At 51.0% G+C, this 19,999-nt stretch overlaps 6 protein-coding genes across 6 annotated transcripts; 1 reads left to right on the forward strand and 5 right to left on the reverse strand.

The window, feature by feature from the left end:
- Positions 1–753: 753 nt before the first annotated feature.
- On the reverse strand, positions 754–4,986 carry UHO2_05653 (uncharacterized protein; the record flags this gene model as incomplete). Its single annotated transcript, XM_041554824.1, has 2 exons — positions 754–1,158; positions 1,405–4,986. The coding sequence occupies 2 exons, from the start codon at positions 4,984–4,986 to the stop codon at positions 754–756; spliced, it is 3,987 nt and encodes a 1,328-aa protein (XP_041410758.1).
- Positions 4,987–5,093: 107 nt separating this feature from the next.
- UHO2_05654 (uncharacterized protein) lies at positions 5,094–6,518 on the reverse strand (the record flags this gene model as incomplete). Its single annotated transcript, XM_041554825.1, has 1 exon — positions 5,094–6,518. One exon carries the CDS (start codon positions 6,516–6,518, stop codon positions 5,094–5,096), a length of 1,425 nt encoding a protein of 474 aa, XP_041410759.1.
- Positions 6,519–9,181: 2,663 nt separating this feature from the next.
- Positions 9,182–11,947, reverse strand: UHO2_05655 (uncharacterized protein; the record flags this gene model as incomplete). Its single annotated transcript, XM_041554826.1, has 1 exon — positions 9,182–11,947. The coding sequence occupies one exon, from the start codon at positions 11,945–11,947 to the stop codon at positions 9,182–9,184; it is 2,766 nt and encodes a 921-aa protein (XP_041410760.1).
- Positions 11,948–12,351: 404 nt separating this feature from the next.
- Positions 12,352–13,519, reverse strand: UHO2_05656 (putative electron transfer flavoprotein alpha chain precursor; the record flags this gene model as incomplete). Its single annotated transcript, XM_041554827.1, has 2 exons — positions 12,352–13,144; positions 13,257–13,519. 2 exons carry the CDS (start codon positions 13,517–13,519, stop codon positions 12,352–12,354), a joined length of 1,056 nt encoding a protein of 351 aa, XP_041410761.1.
- A 560-nt stretch (positions 13,520–14,079) lies between these two features.
- Positions 14,080–15,612, forward strand: UHO2_05657 (uncharacterized protein; the record flags this gene model as incomplete). The annotated part of the gene is made up of 1 exon (XM_041554828.1): positions 14,080–15,612. One exon carries the CDS (start codon positions 14,080–14,082, stop codon positions 15,610–15,612), a length of 1,533 nt encoding a protein of 510 aa, XP_041410762.1.
- A 71-nt stretch (positions 15,613–15,683) lies between these two features.
- Positions 15,684–18,116, reverse strand: UHO2_05658 (uncharacterized protein; the record flags this gene model as incomplete). The annotated part of the gene is made up of 1 exon (XM_041554829.1): positions 15,684–18,116. One exon carries the CDS (start codon positions 18,114–18,116, stop codon positions 15,684–15,686), a length of 2,433 nt encoding a protein of 810 aa, XP_041410763.1.
- Between the last annotated feature and the right edge of the window lie 1,883 nt (positions 18,117–19,999).

Genomic DNA, 19,999 nt, shown 5'->3' on the forward strand with positions numbered 1-19,999 from the left:
CATCGACATGAAGCACTGTCGAACGAGGCTCACACTGAAGATGACGGAGCGGTGTGTCAGGGGTCTCGCGCCTGAAACCCAGGTCGGTCTGTCGAGATACTCGGTGACTATCAAACTGTGCGACAGCTATTGTCTCGAGATACTCGGTGACTATCAAGTTGTGCAGTGACAGCAGGTGGCGTTTGTTGTATATACTATCGTAGGTTTCGGCTGACCTCTGTGGACACTCCGTTCAGGGGTAGCTCGGCACGATCAATATCAATGTTATGATGACACCAAGGTCTGGTGTGAGTGTTGATGATGATGAGGTTGATGGTGTTGGTGATGAGATTGGTGATGTCGATGATAATGAGGTTGATGGTGTTGGTGATAAGGTTGGTGGCGTCAACACGAGTGTCCAGTGTGTTGACTTGATGCTTGAAGTGATCCCCGGACCGCAGTGGACTACTGCCTTCGGTTCTATCTATATCCGGACCGCTAACCTGCTATGGGCGCCTTCGGACGTCAGGTAGTGGTGATACAACACACACACTACGATGAGGAGCAACCTTGATAGATTGCTGCTATGCTGACTGTAACTAATGAGTACTTGTGTTTCTAAAGTATTGACTAGTTGTATGGTGAGTAGAGTGGATGAGGATCCACTCGACCTATGATGATGAGAAAGCATGGTTATATACCTCTACTCAGCATTGCCAGCGATGCTGCTCCTGCTCTCTCTCTCCAGAGAGTACCTTCTTCATCGAGTACTGCTCAGGGGCCTCTCCTGCTTGGCACCCCTGTGCCTCTTGAGCTGTGTCGATTCCTTCGACACTGCTCCTCCTCCTCATGACCTGATGTCAACTCCTTCGACACTGCTCCTCCTCCTTTGATCAGTGACAGTTCCTTTGGCTCTTGTCTCTCGAGCCCCTGAGTGGTAACCATCTGCATGCTCCTTGAGCTTGGTCCTCTTCGTGGCTGTGCCTGCTCCTTGAGCTTGGTCCTCCTCATGGCTGTGCTTGGCCCTCCTTTGCATGTGAGTCCATAGGAGTCCATGGTCTCCATGGAAACTGCACTACGACCATGCTCTCTACTGATCTCGACTAGATCTTCGATACCTGTGCTCCTTCCATATGAACCCATGACCCTCCTGCTTCTTGAGCATCCAGGCCCATGACACTACCCCCCTCTTAAGAGCCGAGCTCCGTCGAGGCATGCTCTGGTCTGGTTCATGCTGACTCCTCCTCCTCCTCCTTGACAACATCGCCAACACCTCCTCCTCCTCCTTGACAACATCGCCAACATCATCCTTCCTCCTTCTCTCAACGTCATCCTCCTTCCTCTTCCTCTCTCTACTCCTCCTGTTCTCTCCTCCTCTCTCTACTCCTCCTGTTCTCTCCTCCTCTCTCTACTCTGTCTACTCACTCGTCCCCCCTCCGACACCTCATACTCCTGGATGAGGTCGGGACAGTTGAGGTTCTCTACTGGTTCCCATGAAGCAGCTTCTTCTGAGTACCCTCTCCACAACACCTTGTACTCTGTAGTCCCATTGTGTGAACGCCTGTCGATGAGTGCTTCGACTTCGAAGTCGAGGTCCTCATCTGGAAGTGATGGTATGGTGGGCTGTTCAGCACGTTGAGGAAGAGAACTTGTTCTTGCTGGCTCGAGCATGGAGACATGGAACACATCATGCACCCTAAGGTTCACTGGCAATGTGATTCGATAAGCTCGGCGTCCTACCCGTTCCTGAACTGGGTAGGGTCCTGCAAACCGGGTGTCTAACTTGGGTGTGGGTCTCCTTGTCTTCCAGTTTCGTCGGTTGATATAGACCATATCACCCACCTTAAACTCGATGTCCTTGTGCTTCCTGTTATACTGGTTTACTGATCTACATTGTGCCTCTCTGATCTGCTCCTGGAGGTACTTGCAACGCTCCTTTCCATCCATGAGGTACTCAAAGCGACCTGGATCATTGACTCCTAGTCGTTGAGGGATGTCAGGATGAGCTTTGGGGTTCCATCCATAGCATGCAAAGAATGGTGAGACACCAATGCTGTTGTGGACCGTGTTGTTGTATACAAAGGCCGCAGTGTCCAGCAGGTTGGCCCAGTCATTCTGCTCATAGTTGCAGTACATCCTGAGATATTGCTCTATGACCTGATTGACTCTCTCTGTCTGACCATCAGTTTGAGGATGGTAAGCCGTGCTAAGTGAGTGCTTCACACCCATTTGCTCTGCAAATGCCTTCCATGCTCCTGATATGAACTGCCTGCCTCGGTCCGAGACCATGTGATCTGGATATCCAAAGAGTCTAACCATGTGTCCATATAGCAATACTGCAGTCTGTTTGGCCGTGACTGTCTTATGGGTTGGAGCTAGTATGGCAAACTTGGTTAGCCTGTCGACAATGACTAAGATAGAGTCATAGGTCTTGGAGTCATACTTCTTCGATGTTGGTAGTCCTTCGATGAAGTCGAGGGATATGGAGCCCCAGGGCCTGTCTGGGGTTGCTAGTGGCTGTAGCAAACCATATGGGCGATGACGAGGAGCTTTGTACCTAGCACATACAGGACAACTTGCTACATAGTCTGCAATCCAAGCTGTCATGTTTGGCCACCAGTAATGTCGTTGAGCTGCCTTGATGGTAGCATCTCTTCCTACGTGTCCAGCAGTGATACCATCATGGCATTGGGTCATCACCATGAATCGCAGATGCTCTACAGAGAGAGACTGTCCATCTACCTCTTTGGCACTCCTTGAGTGTCGGTTGTTGGTCCTCCCTGGCATGATCACCTTGGGGATAACCAACCTTCCTCCACTGTACCATAGGTCATCCTTGAGTTCGAAAGGCTTCTTCCTATGTATCTCCTGTAGCTCTTGGTCTAAAGGCTGGAAGATCTTGACCAGGTCTTTGAGACCTTTTGATGCTATGGACTCCATCGAGATCATGGGGGCCACTAGGAGCGAGTCATGGTCTGCTGTCTCCTTGAACACTCGAGGAGGCAGTAGTTGCCTCACATTGTGATCCTGCTCTTCACCGGCTGGTTGCATGTCTGTCCTTCTGGTGAGAGCATCGGGTTCACCACCTTTGTCTCCTGGTCGATACTGCAATATGAAGTCGAAGTCTGCTAGTAGTATTGCCCATCGAGCTTGTCGACCTGTGATGCGTCTCTGTGACTTGAAGTACTTGAGGGCTTCATGGTCAGTGAGGATGACCAGTTGGTTCGGTAGTCCAGCTAGCATGTGTCGCCACTGAGTGAGGCAGGCGACCACAGCTAGGAGCTCCTTATCATGGATCTCATAGTTCTTCTCGGCAGAAGACATCTTCCTAGAGTAGAAGGCCACTGGATGCCATCGTCCTTCATGCTCCTGCTTGAGTACTCCTGCTATAGCAAAGTCACTTGCATCAGTCTCCAACCTTGTTGGAAGGTGGTAGTCGAAGTGCTGAAGCACTCCTGCTGATGTGAAGGCCTGGATGAGCTTGTGGAAAGCCTGTTGGGCCTCCTCTGGTAGCTCGAACTTCTTGAACCGTTCTATAGGCTTTACCAGTGCTGTCAAGGGCTTGGCTATGCGAGCAAAGTGGGCTATGAACCTTCGATAGAAGTTGGCAAAACCCAGGAACCTCTGGATGTCATGGATTGACTCCGGCATTGGCCACTCCTTGACAGTGCGCACCTTTTCTGGGTCCATCTCTATGCCCGTCGGCTTGATGATGTACCCCAGGAACTCGACTGTCTTGGTGTGGAACTCACACTTCGACAGCTTAGCAAAGAGCCTGTTGCTCCTTAAACGAGTGAGGACCTCGGTGACATGCTTCACATGTGCTTCTTCAGTGTCACTGAAGATCAGGAAGTCATCTAGGTATACTACCACATATATCCCAATGATGTCTCGGAAGATGTCATTGATGAATGACTGGAAGTGAGCCGGAGCATTGGCTAGGCCAAAGGGCATCACTAGGTACTCATAGAGTCCCAACTGAGTGCCAAAAGCTGTCTTCCATTCATCTCCTTTAGCAATCCGGATGAGGTTGTATGCTGCTCTAAGGTCTAGCTTGGTATAGATCCTTGCCTTCCTGAGCAAGAACAGCTGCTCCTCGATGAGGGGCAATGGTGCCCTGTTCTTGACAGTGATCTCGTTGAGACCTCTGTAGTCCACACAGAGTCTGAGACCTCCATCCTTCTTTGGTACGAAGAGCACTGGTGATCGTGCCGGGCTCTTCGATGGTCTTATGAACCCCTTCTCGAGGTTCTCATCCAAGTACCTCCTCAACTCGGACATCTCCTTGGGTCCCTTAAGGTATAGGGGCCCTTGAGGTGGCTTCCCTCCTTCTATCAACTCGAGGTGGAGATCATGCTCGGTATGATGGGGCAGCTTGTCTGCTTCCACCTCATCAAACACATCTTGCAGGTGTTGGTATGGCTTTGGTATGTCTGCAGCTGTCACCACCTTATCTACCTCTACCTCCATCTCGACTCCTTTGTCTGCGCCTGTAGGTACAAAACCAAAGGCTGGGAGTGATGATGGTGGCTCCTCCAACAGCATGAACCCTATGGGTCCATCTTCCAGAGCTGCTCGTAGTATGCGCTCTGCTGAGACAAACTCGTTACCATGAAGGGTTGGTCTCCTCATGGTTAGGTCCCCTGCTCTTGCTGCTTCAGGGGGTCTCCTAGGGGGTCGGTCCTGCTCCTGAGTCTTGAACTCCAGCTGGCCCGTATCCCATTGTATGGTGGGTTTGAGCCTCCGTAGCTCAGTGAACCCCAGGATGAGGTCATAGTCTGCAGTGTCGGCCACTGAAGCTTCGACCACACCCAGATTGTGTGTACCAATAGATACCTGCATGCTCGCAGAACTATTGATGGAGAGTTGGTGCCCGGTGACACCATGGATCGATCTTGTTTTTATGGGTTTTGTGGGTATTTGGTACTTACTAATGAAAGAATCTGAGACTATGGACAAACCAGCACCGGTATCAGCTAGTATCCGAGCAGGATGGTCTTGAACCATTCCAGAGAGCTCCAGTACTGCTTTGCCTCCACTGGTAGAGAAACATACTTGACAATCTTGATATATACAGAGTGATGGCGAGGAGGTTTGTAGAGCAATGCATGCCATCAGTGCATCACCCCACTGACGTTTCCCTCATCGTCATCATCATCGTGCTCCTCCTCGTGATCGGGGTCCATGGGTTGCTGGTATGAGCTGAGGTCCATGGCCTCGGGGTCACCCGTCTCAGTACTGCCTGTGTGGCCATCTCCTGAGTCGGTGGCCTCCTCGAAGGGGTCTGCTGTGGTGACCATAACCTTTGGTCCCATGGGTCGAGAGCTAAGAGGGTTTACCCTCCTGCTGGGGCAGTCTCTGGCCCAATGGCCGATACCCTTGCATACATGACAGGTGTTGATACCTGATGGAGCAGGGCTTCCTTGCTTCGAGGGTTGGGTGGGATGATGAGGAAGGGGTCGGTTTAGGTTTTGTATAGTTGCTTGTGTAGTTGCTTGTGATGGTGATTGAGCTGGATAAGGTTGAGTGGGTTGTCGGATGGGGATCGAACTTTGATTTGGCCGAGACCCAGTTCTTAGTGGAGGTGATGTGGCATTTGGGAGTGAGTGTCTAGCCGAGGACTGCTGTAGTAGCATCCTCTGTCGATCGATCTCCTCAACCTCTCGATACCACTCCCATCTCTTCCCAGGTGGATTCCTCTCGAACTTCTCCTGTATGCTGCGAGTGAGACTACCTCTGAAGAGATCAATCACTAGCTCGTTGTCATCTAGGTTGACCTGTCCTTCCAAGTCTCTGAACCGCTCTACATGACGTGTGGCGGCACCAGGAGTATCACTTGTGAGTCTGAGAGCCAACAGCTTGTTGTATGCCTCCATCCTAGCATTGCGTGGGTTGAACTGCTCTGACAGTCGCTCTGTGAAGTAGTGCCAATCATTGAACAACCTTCCTTCTCTAGCTCTATCAATACAGAGCTTGGAGGTCCACCACTCTCTTGCTGTCCCTTCCAGTTGAGCACCCATGTGATTGATCATCCTAGACTGCTCATACACCTGGTTGAACTTAAACCATGCTTCGGCTTCTAGAATGAAGATCTCCATGTCTCGGGGATTGAACTTTGGAAAGGGGGTGGCAATGGGCTTTGACCGGTTAAGCTCTGCCATGATGCTGGTATCCTCCTCGTGGTCCAGGGGGTAAGGGTCCGTCCTAGTCCTGCTGTAGGGGTCCAGCTTAGTCTTGACATATCTTGGCCCAGTAGGTGAAGCATACTTCTCGTAGTTGATGTCCTCCTGCTCATCCAGGTTGAATGAGACTGATCGTCTTGGTCGTGGAGCTGGAGTAGGAGTATGTGGGTCTCCTATCATAGACTCATCTCCTCCTCCTGCTTGGTCTTCTGAGTGAGAGAGGTCCATTGTCTCCTCCCTGCTCAGTTGAGCTCGTTGTAATCGTTCCTCTCGATGACCCTGTCTGGTAAGCTCTAGCTGTGCTTCCAATAGAGTGAGTAGTCTATCGAGCTTATTGTTGAGGTCTGGGTCCGTCATGGTGATCGTGAGGAGCTGCTTGAACGATCCACTCTAATGTCAGGGGTCTCGCGCCTGAAACCCAGGTCGGTCTGTCGAGATACTCGGTGACTATCAAACTGTGCGACAGCTATTGTCTCGAGATACTCGGTGACTATCAAGTTGTGCAGTGACAGCAGGTGGCGTTTGTTGTATATACTATCGTAGGTTTCGGCTGACCTCTGTGGACACTCCGTTCAGGGGTAGCTCGGCACGATCAATATCAATGTTATGATGACACCAAGGTCTGGTGTGAGTGTTGATGATGATGAGGTTGATGGTGTTGGTGATGAGATTGGTGATGTCGATGATAATGAGGTTGATGGTGTTGGTGATAAGGTTGGTGGCGTCAACACGAGTGTCCAGTGTGTTGACTTGATGCTTGAAGTGATCCCCGGACCGCAGTGGACTACTGCCTTCGGTTCTATCTATATCCGGACCGCTAACCTGCTATGGGCGCCTTCGGACGTCAGGTAGTGGTGATACAACACACACACTACGATGAGGAGCAACCTTGATAGATTGCTGCTATGCTGACTGTAACTAATGAGTACTTGTGTTTCTAAAGTATTGACTAGTTGTATGGTGAGTAGAGTGGATGAGGATCCACTCGACCTATGATGATGAGAAAGCATGGTTATATACCTCTACTCAGCATTGCCAGCGATGCTGCTCCTGCTCTCTCTCTCCAGAGAGTACCTTCTTCATCGAGTACTGCTCAGGGGCCTCTCCTGCTTGGCACCCCTGTGCCTCTTGAGCTGTGTCGATTCCTTCGACACTGCTCCTCCTCCTCATGACCTGATGTCAACTCCTTCGACACTGCTCCTCCTCCTTTGATCAGTGACAGTTCCTTTGGCTCTTGTCTCTCGAGCCCCTGAGTGGTAACCATCTGCATGCTCCTTGAGCTTGGTCCTCTTCGTGGCTGTGCCTGCTCCTTGAGCTTGGTCCTCCTCGTGGCTGTGCTTGGCCCTCCTTTGCATGTGAGTCCATAGGAGTCCATGGTCTCCATGGAAACTGCACTACGACCATGCTCTCTACTGATCTCGACTAGATCTTCGATACCTGTGCTCCTTCCATATGAACCCATGACCCTCCTGCTTCTTGAGCATCCAGGCCCATGACACGGTGTCGCCTCCAACTCAGCTGAGCACAGGTGATCATCAAGCGCACGAGATGGGATGAAGCATCTCACATCGCCCACACGTTGCCCACACATCACAATCAACGGGGACAATACTGTACAGTCCCTGTGCATAAGTTTGGGGACAATCAGGTAATTTCCTGATTTAGCTGGTTACCCTGCATTCTCATCATTGTCATCATTGAGCAATAGCACCACCATCATACTAATCAAGAACACTTCAAACACTGATATGGTCCATGGCAATGAGCTCTCTCCAAGCAAGCATGCTTCAATCATTGCAATGCATGATACTGGGCTGCCAATTTGACAAATCACAGAGCTAAGTGGCATTTCCAAAACAGCAGTTCACAAGACCATCCATAACTTTAAGGAGTGTGGTACCTTCAAAACAAAAGCACAATCTGGCTGTCTGCACTCTTGGACAGCTACCTCAGACTGATACCTTCAGTGTGAGGTACTCAAAAACCCATTTCTATCATGGCAACAGCTGTCAGCATTGCTTGGCAGCATTCCAGTTATGCAGCTCTGGAAAGCAGCATACCAGGCCAGTATTAACTGCTGGATTGCACTCCAAAAGCTGTTTCTGACAGCCAAAAACCAGCAAAAATGTCTCAAATGGGCCAAGGCTAACAGCACCACTGATTGGAGGGGTGTGCTGTTCACAGATGAGGCAGCTGTCGAGGTTGGCTACTGGCCCAGATGCACATGGGTTAGTTGCTGGAAAATCACTTGAGAAGACATCAACAACATGGTTCTGACATTCTGTTCTGGCTGTTTCAGCATCCAGGTATGGGCCAGCATTGCATACAACCTTAAAACCCCATTGATTGTGCTCCCATTGGCTCCAAGAAAGAAGCAGCTGGGGTTGGCTAATCAATGGGATCCTGCTGAGAACCTCACAGCTGTCAGATATCATGATTGGATCATCAACAGGCTGCTCTGGGATGCCATAACTGCTGTTAGTGCATACCCTGACAGCCTGTCAGTTGTCAAAGATGGCAGCAGCTGTCATCAGGCTGCTATCTGCAAGCAAAGGCAGGCCAAATACCACATTAAGACACAGGAACACCTGCCAGCTTCGCTGGACCTTAACCCTATTGAGAACATATGGTATGTGTTCAAAAACTTGCTTGGTAAGCATTTGCCAGTTCCAAAAACCTGGGATGAGCTTGCCAGAGCTGCAGAGGAAGTGTGGAACACCCAGATCACACTCAAACATATCAACCCTGTGATCGAGTTGATGGAGCATCACATGGAGCAAGTGCTTACTAAGCATGGAGGTCTGCTCAAGTATTAGTCAGCTCCGAGACTCACTGCAATTGAAAGCCCTTCTTCCAAGCTTGCTCACTGTGTGTTTTGCTCAGTTTGTCACTTATGAGAGATCACTCCTCCAAGCAGATGGAAGGTATGCTATCGGATGGTTGATTTATTGTCTATTGGACCCTGTTCCCAAACTTTGGACAGGGACTGTACACTATAAGGGGAGCTAGGCAAACTGCATTCAATCTTGCTCCTGCATCGGCATCCCCCCTACCTCAACAAAGGAGATATCTAGATACACGATCCGCTTGGCATCTTTTTCATGCGACACTGCTACGGTCTGTTTGTTGGTGTTGACGGCAAGTTTGCCTGCTTTGAAGTCTTTGTCGAATTCTGTTGCGCGCGAAGGCGGCAGTTGCAACAGTTTTTGTTCCTGTTCGTGGCTGAAAGGTAGATCGGCGAGATTGAATGCGAGAAGTACGCTTGTAGACGTAGAAAGGAGGGTTGCCAGGATAAGAAGCTCTGCGTCGCCGTAGAAGCCGAGGTCGAGGATGGAAAAGTTGTCGTCGGTCGAGATGGTGAAATGTGCAGTTTCCAAGACAAGGGCGTGAAAGCGTAAAGCGAGGATGGACGTGGTGGATGCTGGATCATCCGGGATGGATTGGAGCGGGTAGGCGGTGATGAGAGTTTCGTTGGTCAGGTAGGATGCTGTTCTGATGCGGCAAGTGCTGCCTTGGGTGTGTATGGATGAGGAGAGAGAAAGCGCAGGAGTCGGTTCCTTTGTTAGGCTCCATCCTCGGATTGCTGGTGTGATGGAGATGGTTGTTTTCTCAGCCTCTGCTCGGCCCAAATCTCCATCAAGTAGATGCACGAGTTGTTCGCCCAGTACTTCGACTGCCTTGTTGATGACTGGAACGATCGCCAGCGCCGCCTTCTTTTCACCTTGCACCTTTTGCACATTTCCTTTAGCCTGACCAGAAGAGGTCGCTGCCAGAAATGTCCTCGCTTCTTCTAACGCCTTGCTGAGCGACCTGGTCTCACTCGACTTCCCAAGCAAACTTTGCAGCGTCTCGCTCGAAAGAGTGTCGGCCATCCTTGCTCGAAGCTGCTCATTTTCAAATCCTCTGTCGATGTAGCTCGCCACAAAGTGCACATCATACGTCACCGGCAACCTTGGTTCGTCCTGATCCTGCTTAATTCTCTCCTGCCTCTCTCTCTCTGTCCTAAACCATCGATAGAACTCTTGCGAGATGAGCGCTTCCAAATCTACATCTTTCGCCAAACTCAAGGTGGAATCCAAGGCAACTTGCAGCAACTTGACACCTTCCCTTAGACCTCCATCATCAGCACCAAAGAAGCTTACCTGTCCTAGCAGACCGGTCAAACAAACAATACATCTCTCCAGCGCAGGTCTCAAGCTCTCCGAAATCAGCTTCTTGATCGCATACATAGCAGTATGGGATTGCTGTTCCAACCTAGCCAGAACACCTTCTGTCAAGTTGGCCAGCAGAAACTGTTCAGCAGCTGGACCAGCACGGCCGGTGAGAAGGACGTTGATCAGCTCATATTTCATGTCTCCTCCAAACTTAGAGCTGAGGTCGTCGATGTTTTTGGTCCATTCCTTGGTAACTTTTTGGACAACCTCTTTTTGGTACACTTGCTGGAGGGCAGAGGCTGAGTCGAGGGCGTAGCCGAGATAGAAGCGGAGGAGATGACTTGCTCGACTGACCGCAGAGATTCGATGTCGGATACTAGACGGTCCGTAGCGGGTTGCGAGGGGTAAGGGGAGTGACAACTGGCTGCAGAGGATGTTCGTGTCGGCACCTGCTGAGATCGAAGTGAGCTGAGTCATGTCGTGAGAGAGCGAGAGGATAGATGATGAGTTCACTGCGGCTTTCGAGCCCTGTTTTGAATGCTGCTGAAATTGCAGGGAGCCAATACTGGTCTGACCATCAAGAACAAGGGTTGCCCGCGCACTGTTCGCATTAGCGACAAGCACAACTGTCTCCGGCAACAGCGGAAGGGCGCTGTCATCATCCAGGGTAAAACATGCATCGCCGCCCTCGAGCAGCCCGAGGTCTGAGTTCGACTTTGCTAGATACGGAAGCTTTGCCAATGCGCCTCTGCCTTGCAAGGCAAGATGCGATGGATACTGAAAGCTAGGCGGTGGTTTCTGACCGCTCATCTGCATCATTCTAAGCTGATGGGGCATGAGGCTGCCTGTATTACCCGCTGATGCAAAGGTGTCTGCTGCGGGTAGCGCTGGAAGGGGCGGCAGCTTTGCCAGGAGAGATTCGCTGCTACCGTCAACGGCGTCGTTGGAGATGGCAAAGTCGATGTCAAGCCATTGAAGTGTCATCATGTCCGTGAACTGATTTCTGCCAAAATCACCTGCGTGGTGAGATTGCACATCGACGGTGGAGAGCAAACGGCCATCTTGAACCGAATACGTCCTCAACAGTGTGCTGGTACGAGGCGTCGTTGTTGAAGAAGAGGCGACGGGGGACCTCCTCACGCTGGCCAGCAGGGCAACACGATCTCCTTTCGGGCTCCAGGTAAGATCGTGGAGGTGGACATCTTCGTGTTCTTGCTGTGAAGCACGTTGTGCACCAGGCGGCGGATCCATGACTTTGTCAAAGCTGAGCGGCACTGACCAAACGATACTGCTATCATCCCCCATACGCCAGAGCACGAGATGAATCTGAGGTCCACGTTTGGGTTCTGGTGCCCCTCCACCACTCGCTGCTGCTGCACCACGTTGACGAGCTGCGAGCATGCGTTGCACCAGAGCAAACTGCGCGACCGACATGCCCGGTGGAGCAGCAGCAGCTGTGCCAGATGAAGCGGCGGCATCTTTGACGATGAGAAGGACGAGATCCATGCGAGGGTTGGTGGAGGAGCGAAGCAGATTGGACGGCTTGTCAAGAGATTGATCGGCCAAGGCGGGGAAGATGCCGAGTTGGCTTCCGTCGCCGACGACAGAGCCATCGACTAAGGGGATGGGCATGCTGCTAGTGACGTTTGGCGATGCTATCTCATGGTACTGTGGAAGAGGGAAGGAGGTGAGAATGAGTCGAACCAAAAGTGTTGTTCTTTTTGCAAACGAAACTGGTCTGTGCATTTCCTCACTTTTGGAAGCGCGTTAAGCGCGTTCGTCGTATCGCGCATCAGTCGTATCGCGTGTCAGTCGTATCGCGCATCAGTCGTATCGCGTGTCAGTCGTATCGCGCGGCTGGTAGCAACTCATGTTCCGAGTCAGTCAGTCTGCGAGAGAGAAGGTGTAGATAGCTCAACTGACCAATGTGTCGGCACGATTGACACCCATGGAAGTGCACAACAGCCTAGGATCTCAGTATTGGATGCAGAAACAAGAACTTGTATTACGTAAAGCCATGAAAAGCGCTCCTTAATTTACTTGATCTTCTCGAGCATCTCGGGAACAGCCTCGTACAGATCAGCAACCAAACCAAGGTCAGCAACCTGGAAGATCGGCGCATCAGCATCCTTGTTGATGGCCACAATAGTCTTGCTGTCCTTCATACCAGCCAAGTGCTGAATGGCACCCGAGATACCAACAGCGATGTAAAGCTCAGGAGCAATGATTTTACCAGTCTGACCGACCTGAAGAGCATTATCAGCGTACCCAGCATCGACGGCAGCACGCGAAGCACCAACAGCAGCGTTGAGCCGGTCAGCAAGAGGCTCGATGTACTTGACAAAGTTGTCAGCCGACTTGAGCGCACGACCGCCGGAAACGACACGAGGAGCAGTGGCAAGGTCGGGTCGAGACGACTCGGAAACTTTCTCCTCGATCAAGTTTGTTAGGGACTCGACAGCATCAGGTTTGACTTCCGCGGTGGTGGCAGATCCACCTTGCTGCGCAGCAGCGTCGAAAGCGGTTCCTCGGACAGTAAAGATCTTGACTTTGTCAGAGGACTTGAGTGTCGCGATAGCGTTACCGGCGTAGATGGGTCGGACGAAGGTGTCCTCACCCTCGAGACCGATGATGTCCGACACCTGGGACGAGTCGAGGAGAGCAGCAGCACGGGGGAAGATGTCACGACCGACGGCGGTGTGTCCTGTGCAAACGTGGGAGTAGCCGTTGGATTCGACGATCTTCTTGATGAGGGGTGCAAGAGGCTCGGAGAGGTTGTTGGCAAAGTCGGCGTGCTTGGCGTAGAGGACCTTCTTGAGGCCGGGAAACCTGTGGAAGTACAACGTAGCCAAACGAAAGAGCAGAAAGGGGCAATCAGGGTCAGTGACAGATGTTTCGTAGGAGAGATGACAAAACGCGGGGGTAGACATGTGGAGCTCACTTGGCAGCCTTCTCAGCAACCTCGCTAGCCTCTGACTCGCCGCCTACGACGAGCGCATCGATATCACCACCGAGCTTCTGAGCAGCAGTGAGTGCAGAAAGGGTGGCGGGGTTGAAGATGCCCTTCTTGTGCTCCAGGAAGACGAGAGTGTTGGCAAGATCGACACGAGAAGTAGCAAAGCCTCGACGAAGAGGCAAAGCAGTTCGGATGCTGGTGTTGGCGCTGCGCAGCGCAACGCGAGGAAGGATGGCGGTTGCGATCATTGTGATGTACTGGGATGGCGTAGGATGGTGTAGGATGGATGATGTTGATCGTCGTAGATGATGATGGTGTACATGTCGATCAGTTAGCCGGACACACACACCAATCGCAGCTTTCAACAACGATTCCCCTTCTTTGACCGGCTCAGCCCACGACTCGACACCCGAAAATGCGAGCCGAAACGCGCGCAGGGTAAGTCAGCATTACCTAATTTCTACTAAAACTGGACAGAAGAGGCGGTCTAACATCGGATTGCAATGCCCGACTCCCGATCTTTTGTGCATAGTAAGACTCTGACTGATCATGTCTTAGAACCACGCAAGGTCATGGCTAGCTCCTCCTGCCATCATACTACCAAACGCTTGGGATAGCGACATTCCTTTCTGTCAATTGCCTTGGCACAAGCGTCTTGTTGCTCAAGAACGCCAAGTCTTGCTCACCAAGGCTCCTGCAAGACATGTCAGTAGGTCGAGCACTCTGCTCTTTACATCGACTGACACCTAGACCCTTCCACCTTCATCTGTCCGCAGCTTTCCCGGCGAGGTGGCCGGATCCTAGCACCATGTCGAAACGAGCCGCGTCTTCATCCTTCACCACCCCCGCTACTTGCCAAAGCAAGCGCACCAAAGCTGGTCCCTCCACGGCCAAGTCCAAGCGTCCACCCTCGCCTCCCACCTCAACTTGCTCATCAGGACCTATTCAAGTTGCGCGTCTATCATCCACACATCCGGAATGGCCAGCTCCAGCGGCCCGCATGGAAGAAGCAACCTCATTCCTGCATACCCTCGCTGCGTCTCCAGCCAGCGACCGAATCCTCCTTGTCCCCGACAAAGACGCCGACGGACTCTGTTCAGGCGTCATCATGTACCGCACCCTCGTCCACGCTCTCGGCGTCTCCCCCGACCGAATCGATATCCATCTTATGACCAAAGGTAGCAACCCTTCCGCCGATGCCCAACGCGAAGCAATGACAGCATACAACCCAAAATGGATCATTGTTCTCGACCAAGGCTCCCGCAACGGCCCGGCTCTCGTCCCTGGTGCAGAGCACGGTTGGAAATCCGATCGAGAAGATGCAATTCGGACAATGGTAGTCGATCATCACTGGCTAGCAGAAGCAAGTTCAGGGCCGGAAGGATGTCTTGTGCTCAACGCATGTCATCATAAACCCGTCGCTACAGCCTCTCTTCTAACATGGGTTTTATGCCGACCTCTATGGTCATCCCATGCCTCGGCTTCATTGTCGGCAGAAACATTGATAGACTACGTAGCAGTACTAGGAACAATGGGAGATCTCAGCGTAAACGTTTCATGGGATCCACCTTTTCCCGATCTCACGCCAGAAGTTAAAAAATGGACCAAAAAACGTCTGGGTTCCGCAATCGCCCTGCTCAACGCACCCCGCCGAACGCCGGCCTTTGACGTTATCACTGCTTGGTCTGCTCTCCTTTCCTCCACCTCGCCTCTTACCATCCTCGATCCTGCAACGAACAGGCAGGCAGCGCGCTTATATGAAGCACGAGATGCAGTAAGGATCGAGACGGAACGCTGTACCCACACGCCTCCCAAATTCGCCAAAGATGGCCGAGTAGCCTTACTCAGCATCACTTCAGCCTACCAAGTCCATCCTTCTATCGCAATACGCTGGTCAGGTGCACTTAAGAGCAGGAATTTGCAGGTTGTCATGTGTGCTAATGATGCGTATAACCAAGGGTTGGTGAATTTCAGCTGTCGTATTGCACAAGTCGCTAAAAAGCGTGGTGAAGAGGTGGATATTATTCAACTCCTTAATAGCTATGCCGATCGAGATGAGCACTGGAAGAGCCAGCTGATGCAGGCACTGGGTGGCAATCTGTTTAATGGTCATCCTCAGGCGAGCGGTGGAATCTTTCCAAAGGAACATTGGGTTAAGTTTATCCAGTTAATGCAAATCGGCTTGTCTCCTGATAACTCGGAAAGAGATCAAGGCACAGGTCGAGGCAAGAATAGCTTTCCCGTGCAAAAAAATAATTTGTTGACAATGGGCTTCTCTACTTTACCCAAAACCTCCGCCAAGAAACAAAGATTTAGCACCGACACAGTACAATCTGAGTGATACTCACTTTGACATATGATGAAGCAGAATCCCTCTCGAAATGAGGCAACGCTTAACATCTACGTGTTGGATCAAACATGGTCAGAATGTACAAACTCGTTCGCATCATGGAGAGTGACATCTGACTGTCGCGCCTCATCCTGGAACTGTGTGACCAAACCATAGTGCAAGTTACCCTTGACTGTGTCTTGCCAGAACTGTCTATGTTGTGCTAGGAGAGTTTTCTTGAGGACACGAAGGAAGCTGTTCCAATTGATAGCTTCTTCGTATTGCTGTGCTACTTTTTTACCTGCCTTGATACAGTCTGCTACCTTCTCGTAGTGCTTCTGCGCCAGGGAATGGTTGATAGTCGACTGAAGCAAGAGCATAGCCCGAGTGACGTCGTCCTTCTCGACCAGAGAGTTGAAATGTTCTACCGGGTCTGCCAACCGCAACGTTTTCGAGGCTGGCGTGGAAGACGTTTGCCAAGTTTGCTCCGTCTTCGTGCTAGTTTCTGGTGTGGGGCCAGAATCACCTTCGTCCTCAGTAGCAGAATCATCATCGTTTAGAAGAATCTTTCTGTTCTCACGGGTACTGAGAGGTTGGAAGCGTGCCACTTTGCTCGATTCCCCCTCCTCGGCGGTTGTGCGCTGCTCATGGGCATCATCGGCCATAGCATTGAGTGTTCTCTTCTTCCGATCTGCATTTCCCCTCGGTGGAAGATATGCGATGCTAAACCTCTGCCTACACTTGCGCGCTGCATCGCTTGCCGCCTTGCTAACCTCATAGGGGGCCTCCAAGTACTTGACCAACTCTGGATGCGGTGCGGGTAAATGTTTTGCATCTGGATGGATAAACCTGTGCCTGACGGCAGTTTTCAATCCGTGAATGGCGGGGTTGTAGGATTGCAACACATCATACCACTCTCCTGGCAATTCGAGACTGTCAATGAATGCATCCATCGCCTCTTGGTCTTGTTCGTCTGGGATTGTGGGGGCAATTCGAATCTCTGTGCCATCTGTAGTAATGACTCGATCGAGAGGAGGGAATGGGAAGCGGCGCAGATCTTCTCTAAAGGGAGCTTTGGAGTAAAAGAAATACTCATTATGCTTTTCCACCTTGGGTTTAATCACGCCTAGTTCTGGTTCTGCTCCGTCTTTGCGCACCAACCTAACCACCGCCAGAACATCCATCTCAGCCATGGCTCGGACGAGAGTACTTAACTGAAGTTGAGCTTTCACCTGCGCATGGTCAGCAAACACGTACCAGATCTGATCCATATTGTACTCCCTCCGATAGGCAGAGGCGTTGAAGAAATGCAAGATCTGCATGCTCTTATGCGTGTCAAGCGAACCGAAGGATTCTTCGGGGACAGGGATGAGGCTGGCACCTAGCTTCCAAGCACGGGTGAAGTTTTCGTCTGAATTGGGTGGGAGTGGTTGAGGTTCTTTATGAGCGTTTGCGGCCGATACGAGTTGGTCAAGGAGGAAGTATTCTCTTTTGAGATCTGCGCGGTAGACGAGGCAAGATTCGCGTTCTTCCTCTTCCCTTTTGAGCATAGTTGGGGTTGAGGTTGGATTGAGATGGTTGCGTCGTGATTCTTGGCGTTCTCGCTCTCTAGCTGCATCGGAACTTTGTTGGGCTAGTTTGGAGATCTTGCTTTGGGCCATGGGCCGCGCTACATCGGTCATCTTGTATAGACCGATGGGGATTTGGAAAGCGCTGTTGGAGGAGAGATCGTTGGGATCGCCGAAGCTGAGCACTGTCTTTTGGGGTGCTGGTTTCGTAACTTGAAGGTTGGGCATTGCTGATTGCTCGATTGCTGATGCAGCGGTTGCGAATCCTGCTGTGGGGATTTGGGATAGAAGGTATTGCCAGAATAGCTCGTTCTTCTGCTTGACCTTGACCTTGCCTTGTAGTTTTGCACCTGATTCCAGATGGTCAAAATCAACACCAAGCAGCCTTAAGCTGATATTATCGTCAATGAGCTTATTCCGAATCGCCGCCTCGCCATCATGAGCAAAAGCAGCGTGACCATGGGTGACAAGGTAGACGGTTCGCTTCCAGGTATTCTTCTGAGAGGGCTTAATTCCTCCCTTGCGCGGTTCAGAGGAGAGCTGTATCGCATCCACCAACGCAGCAAGCGGATCAGCTGGCGGCGCGATCTGATCCGGATGAACGGCCCTCAAGCTCTGCACCAGATCCAAGGTATCCAACGTCGGCAAGGCTGGCCAAAAGATCTCGTCAATACCCTTGTAGTCGTCTGTATCGGGAATCGAGTTATTGGTGCGTGGCGAGCCATAAGTGATGATCCCTACACGCGTCGTCTTGAGACCACGCAATATGATCTCTGCGATACGGGTCGAGACGAATCCGCATACCCATTGCAAGTGTGTTGTGGATCGAGTACGTGTTTCGATGGTCTGATTTTCGGTTACGATGCGGTCCTCGACTTGACGAGTTTCTCCCATGCGGGAGGAGATGTCGAGGACAAAGAGAGTGATTGAGTTTGACTCGACGCTCATAGTGAGGCTGATGCGACCATCTCCGAGGGTATATGTGGTGGTGGATGATGATGATGATGAAAGGTGAGAAGAGAGAGAGAGGAGAGAGAGAGAGAGAGGAGAGGAGGAGGGAGCAAGAAAGTGAATTGTATTAGGTACACCGCTCTAGAGGCCACAGTCAGGTGCTCTTTTACAGTCAGGTGTGTCTAATTGAGAAGACTTGAATTGTGTAAGGAGGTAGCGACTAAGCTAAGAACATATATACATATTCTCTGCACCTGACACTGCTCACTTTGTCGAGTCATGCCCATGTGCCACGTATCTTCTTTCATAAGCGTTGTCATATCAACATGTCCCCTCCATACCATGGTGTCAATCCTCATGCATAGGCTGTGTTAGCTCCCACCAGCCTCTCATCTTGCTTGTCCTCCTCATTGCCTGATGCCCTCCCGATTCCCCAATCCTGTGAGCTCCCATTTACTATATCATGCACTAGCGATGCTGGTGCCTCTTCAACTCCCCCCCTCAACAGCATATCCAACCCTATCATTCTTGATATCCTTGTTGTGTTGAGTCCCTTGAGTGGCTTTGTGAGTATGTCGGCCACATTGTTGGCTGTTCCGATGAACTCAATTGATATGTCACCATCTTGTACATGATCTCTAATGAAATAGTATCTGGTATTGATGTGTTTGAGTTTCCAGTGTTTGGCCAGGTCCTTACTGACTTGTATACACCCTTGGCTATCAGTGCGTAGTGTCAGCTTGACTCCAAATATTCCTAGATCCCTAAGTAGGTATGAGAAGAAGAGTGCTTCTCTTGCTGCTTTGGAGGCTGTGACCAGTTCCACTTCTACTGCCGATAGTGCCATGCATTTTTGTACATGTGATTTCCAACTAACTGGGCATCCATACACATATGTGATTGCTCCAGATGTACTCCTATGTCCATTCGTGGGGTCAGAAGCCCAATTCACATCAGTATACATAACCACCAGTTGGTCTGCATGACTCCTGTGCATTCCTCCTAAATTCAGACAGTAATTGCTCATCTGATTCAGGTACTTCAACAAATGCATTGCAGCACTCCAAGCATTGTCGATTGGTCCTGACATGTATCATGCTAAGACTCCTACTGCAAATGAGATGTCTGGTCTCACTGTGTTGGATACCCACAAAAGTTGCCCCACTAGCTCTTGATATTGTTTGGACTGGTCTGGGTTGCATTTATTTCCTCCAGCGGTTCCTGCTACACTCTGCATTGGGATCCAGGTTCATTCACTTGTTCTTTCTAGCCACTTATTTACCATGCCTTTGATGTATGCAGTCAGGTCGAGTGTGATCTTGCCTTGTCTTCTCTCTCAGGTGATTTTGATTCCTAGGAATTCTCTTATGGGTCCATTATCTTCTGTTCCCCACTTGTCCATGATCTCAGCTTTAGTGCAGTCGACCTCCCTTCTGCTAGGTGATGCGATCAGCATATCATCCACATATGCCATGATGACCATGAGTTGGTTGCCCGCTCCCCTTGAGTAAAGGCATGGGGCACTTGGCATGCAGTGGAAGCCAATATTTCAGAGGTGGGTGTCCAGTTCGATGTTCCATTCCTGACCTGATTGCTTCAGACTGTAAAGCCCCTTTATGAGTTTCAATACCTTTCCTGGAGGTACCCTGGTTCCTACTGGTGGCTTTAGGTAGACATCATGATGCAGATTTGAATTAAGGTAAGCCTGTTTAATGTCGATGGAGTCAACCTCCCAGTCCTGTATGGCTGCAATGGCCAGCACTCCCCTTATCACCTGGATGGGTGCCACTGGTGTGAATATCTCTGTGTAGTCTAGGCCCTTGTCAGGGGTCTTGCGCCTGAAACCCAGGTCAGTCTGTCGAGATACTCGGTGACTATCA

The sequence above is a fragment of the Ustilago hordei genome (assembly GCF_900519145.1).
Source record: "Ustilago hordei strain Uho2 genome assembly, contig: UHO2_contig_14, whole genome shotgun sequence".
NCBI classification, from domain to species: Eukaryota; Fungi; Basidiomycota; class Ustilaginomycetes; order Ustilaginales; family Ustilaginaceae; genus Ustilago; species Ustilago hordei.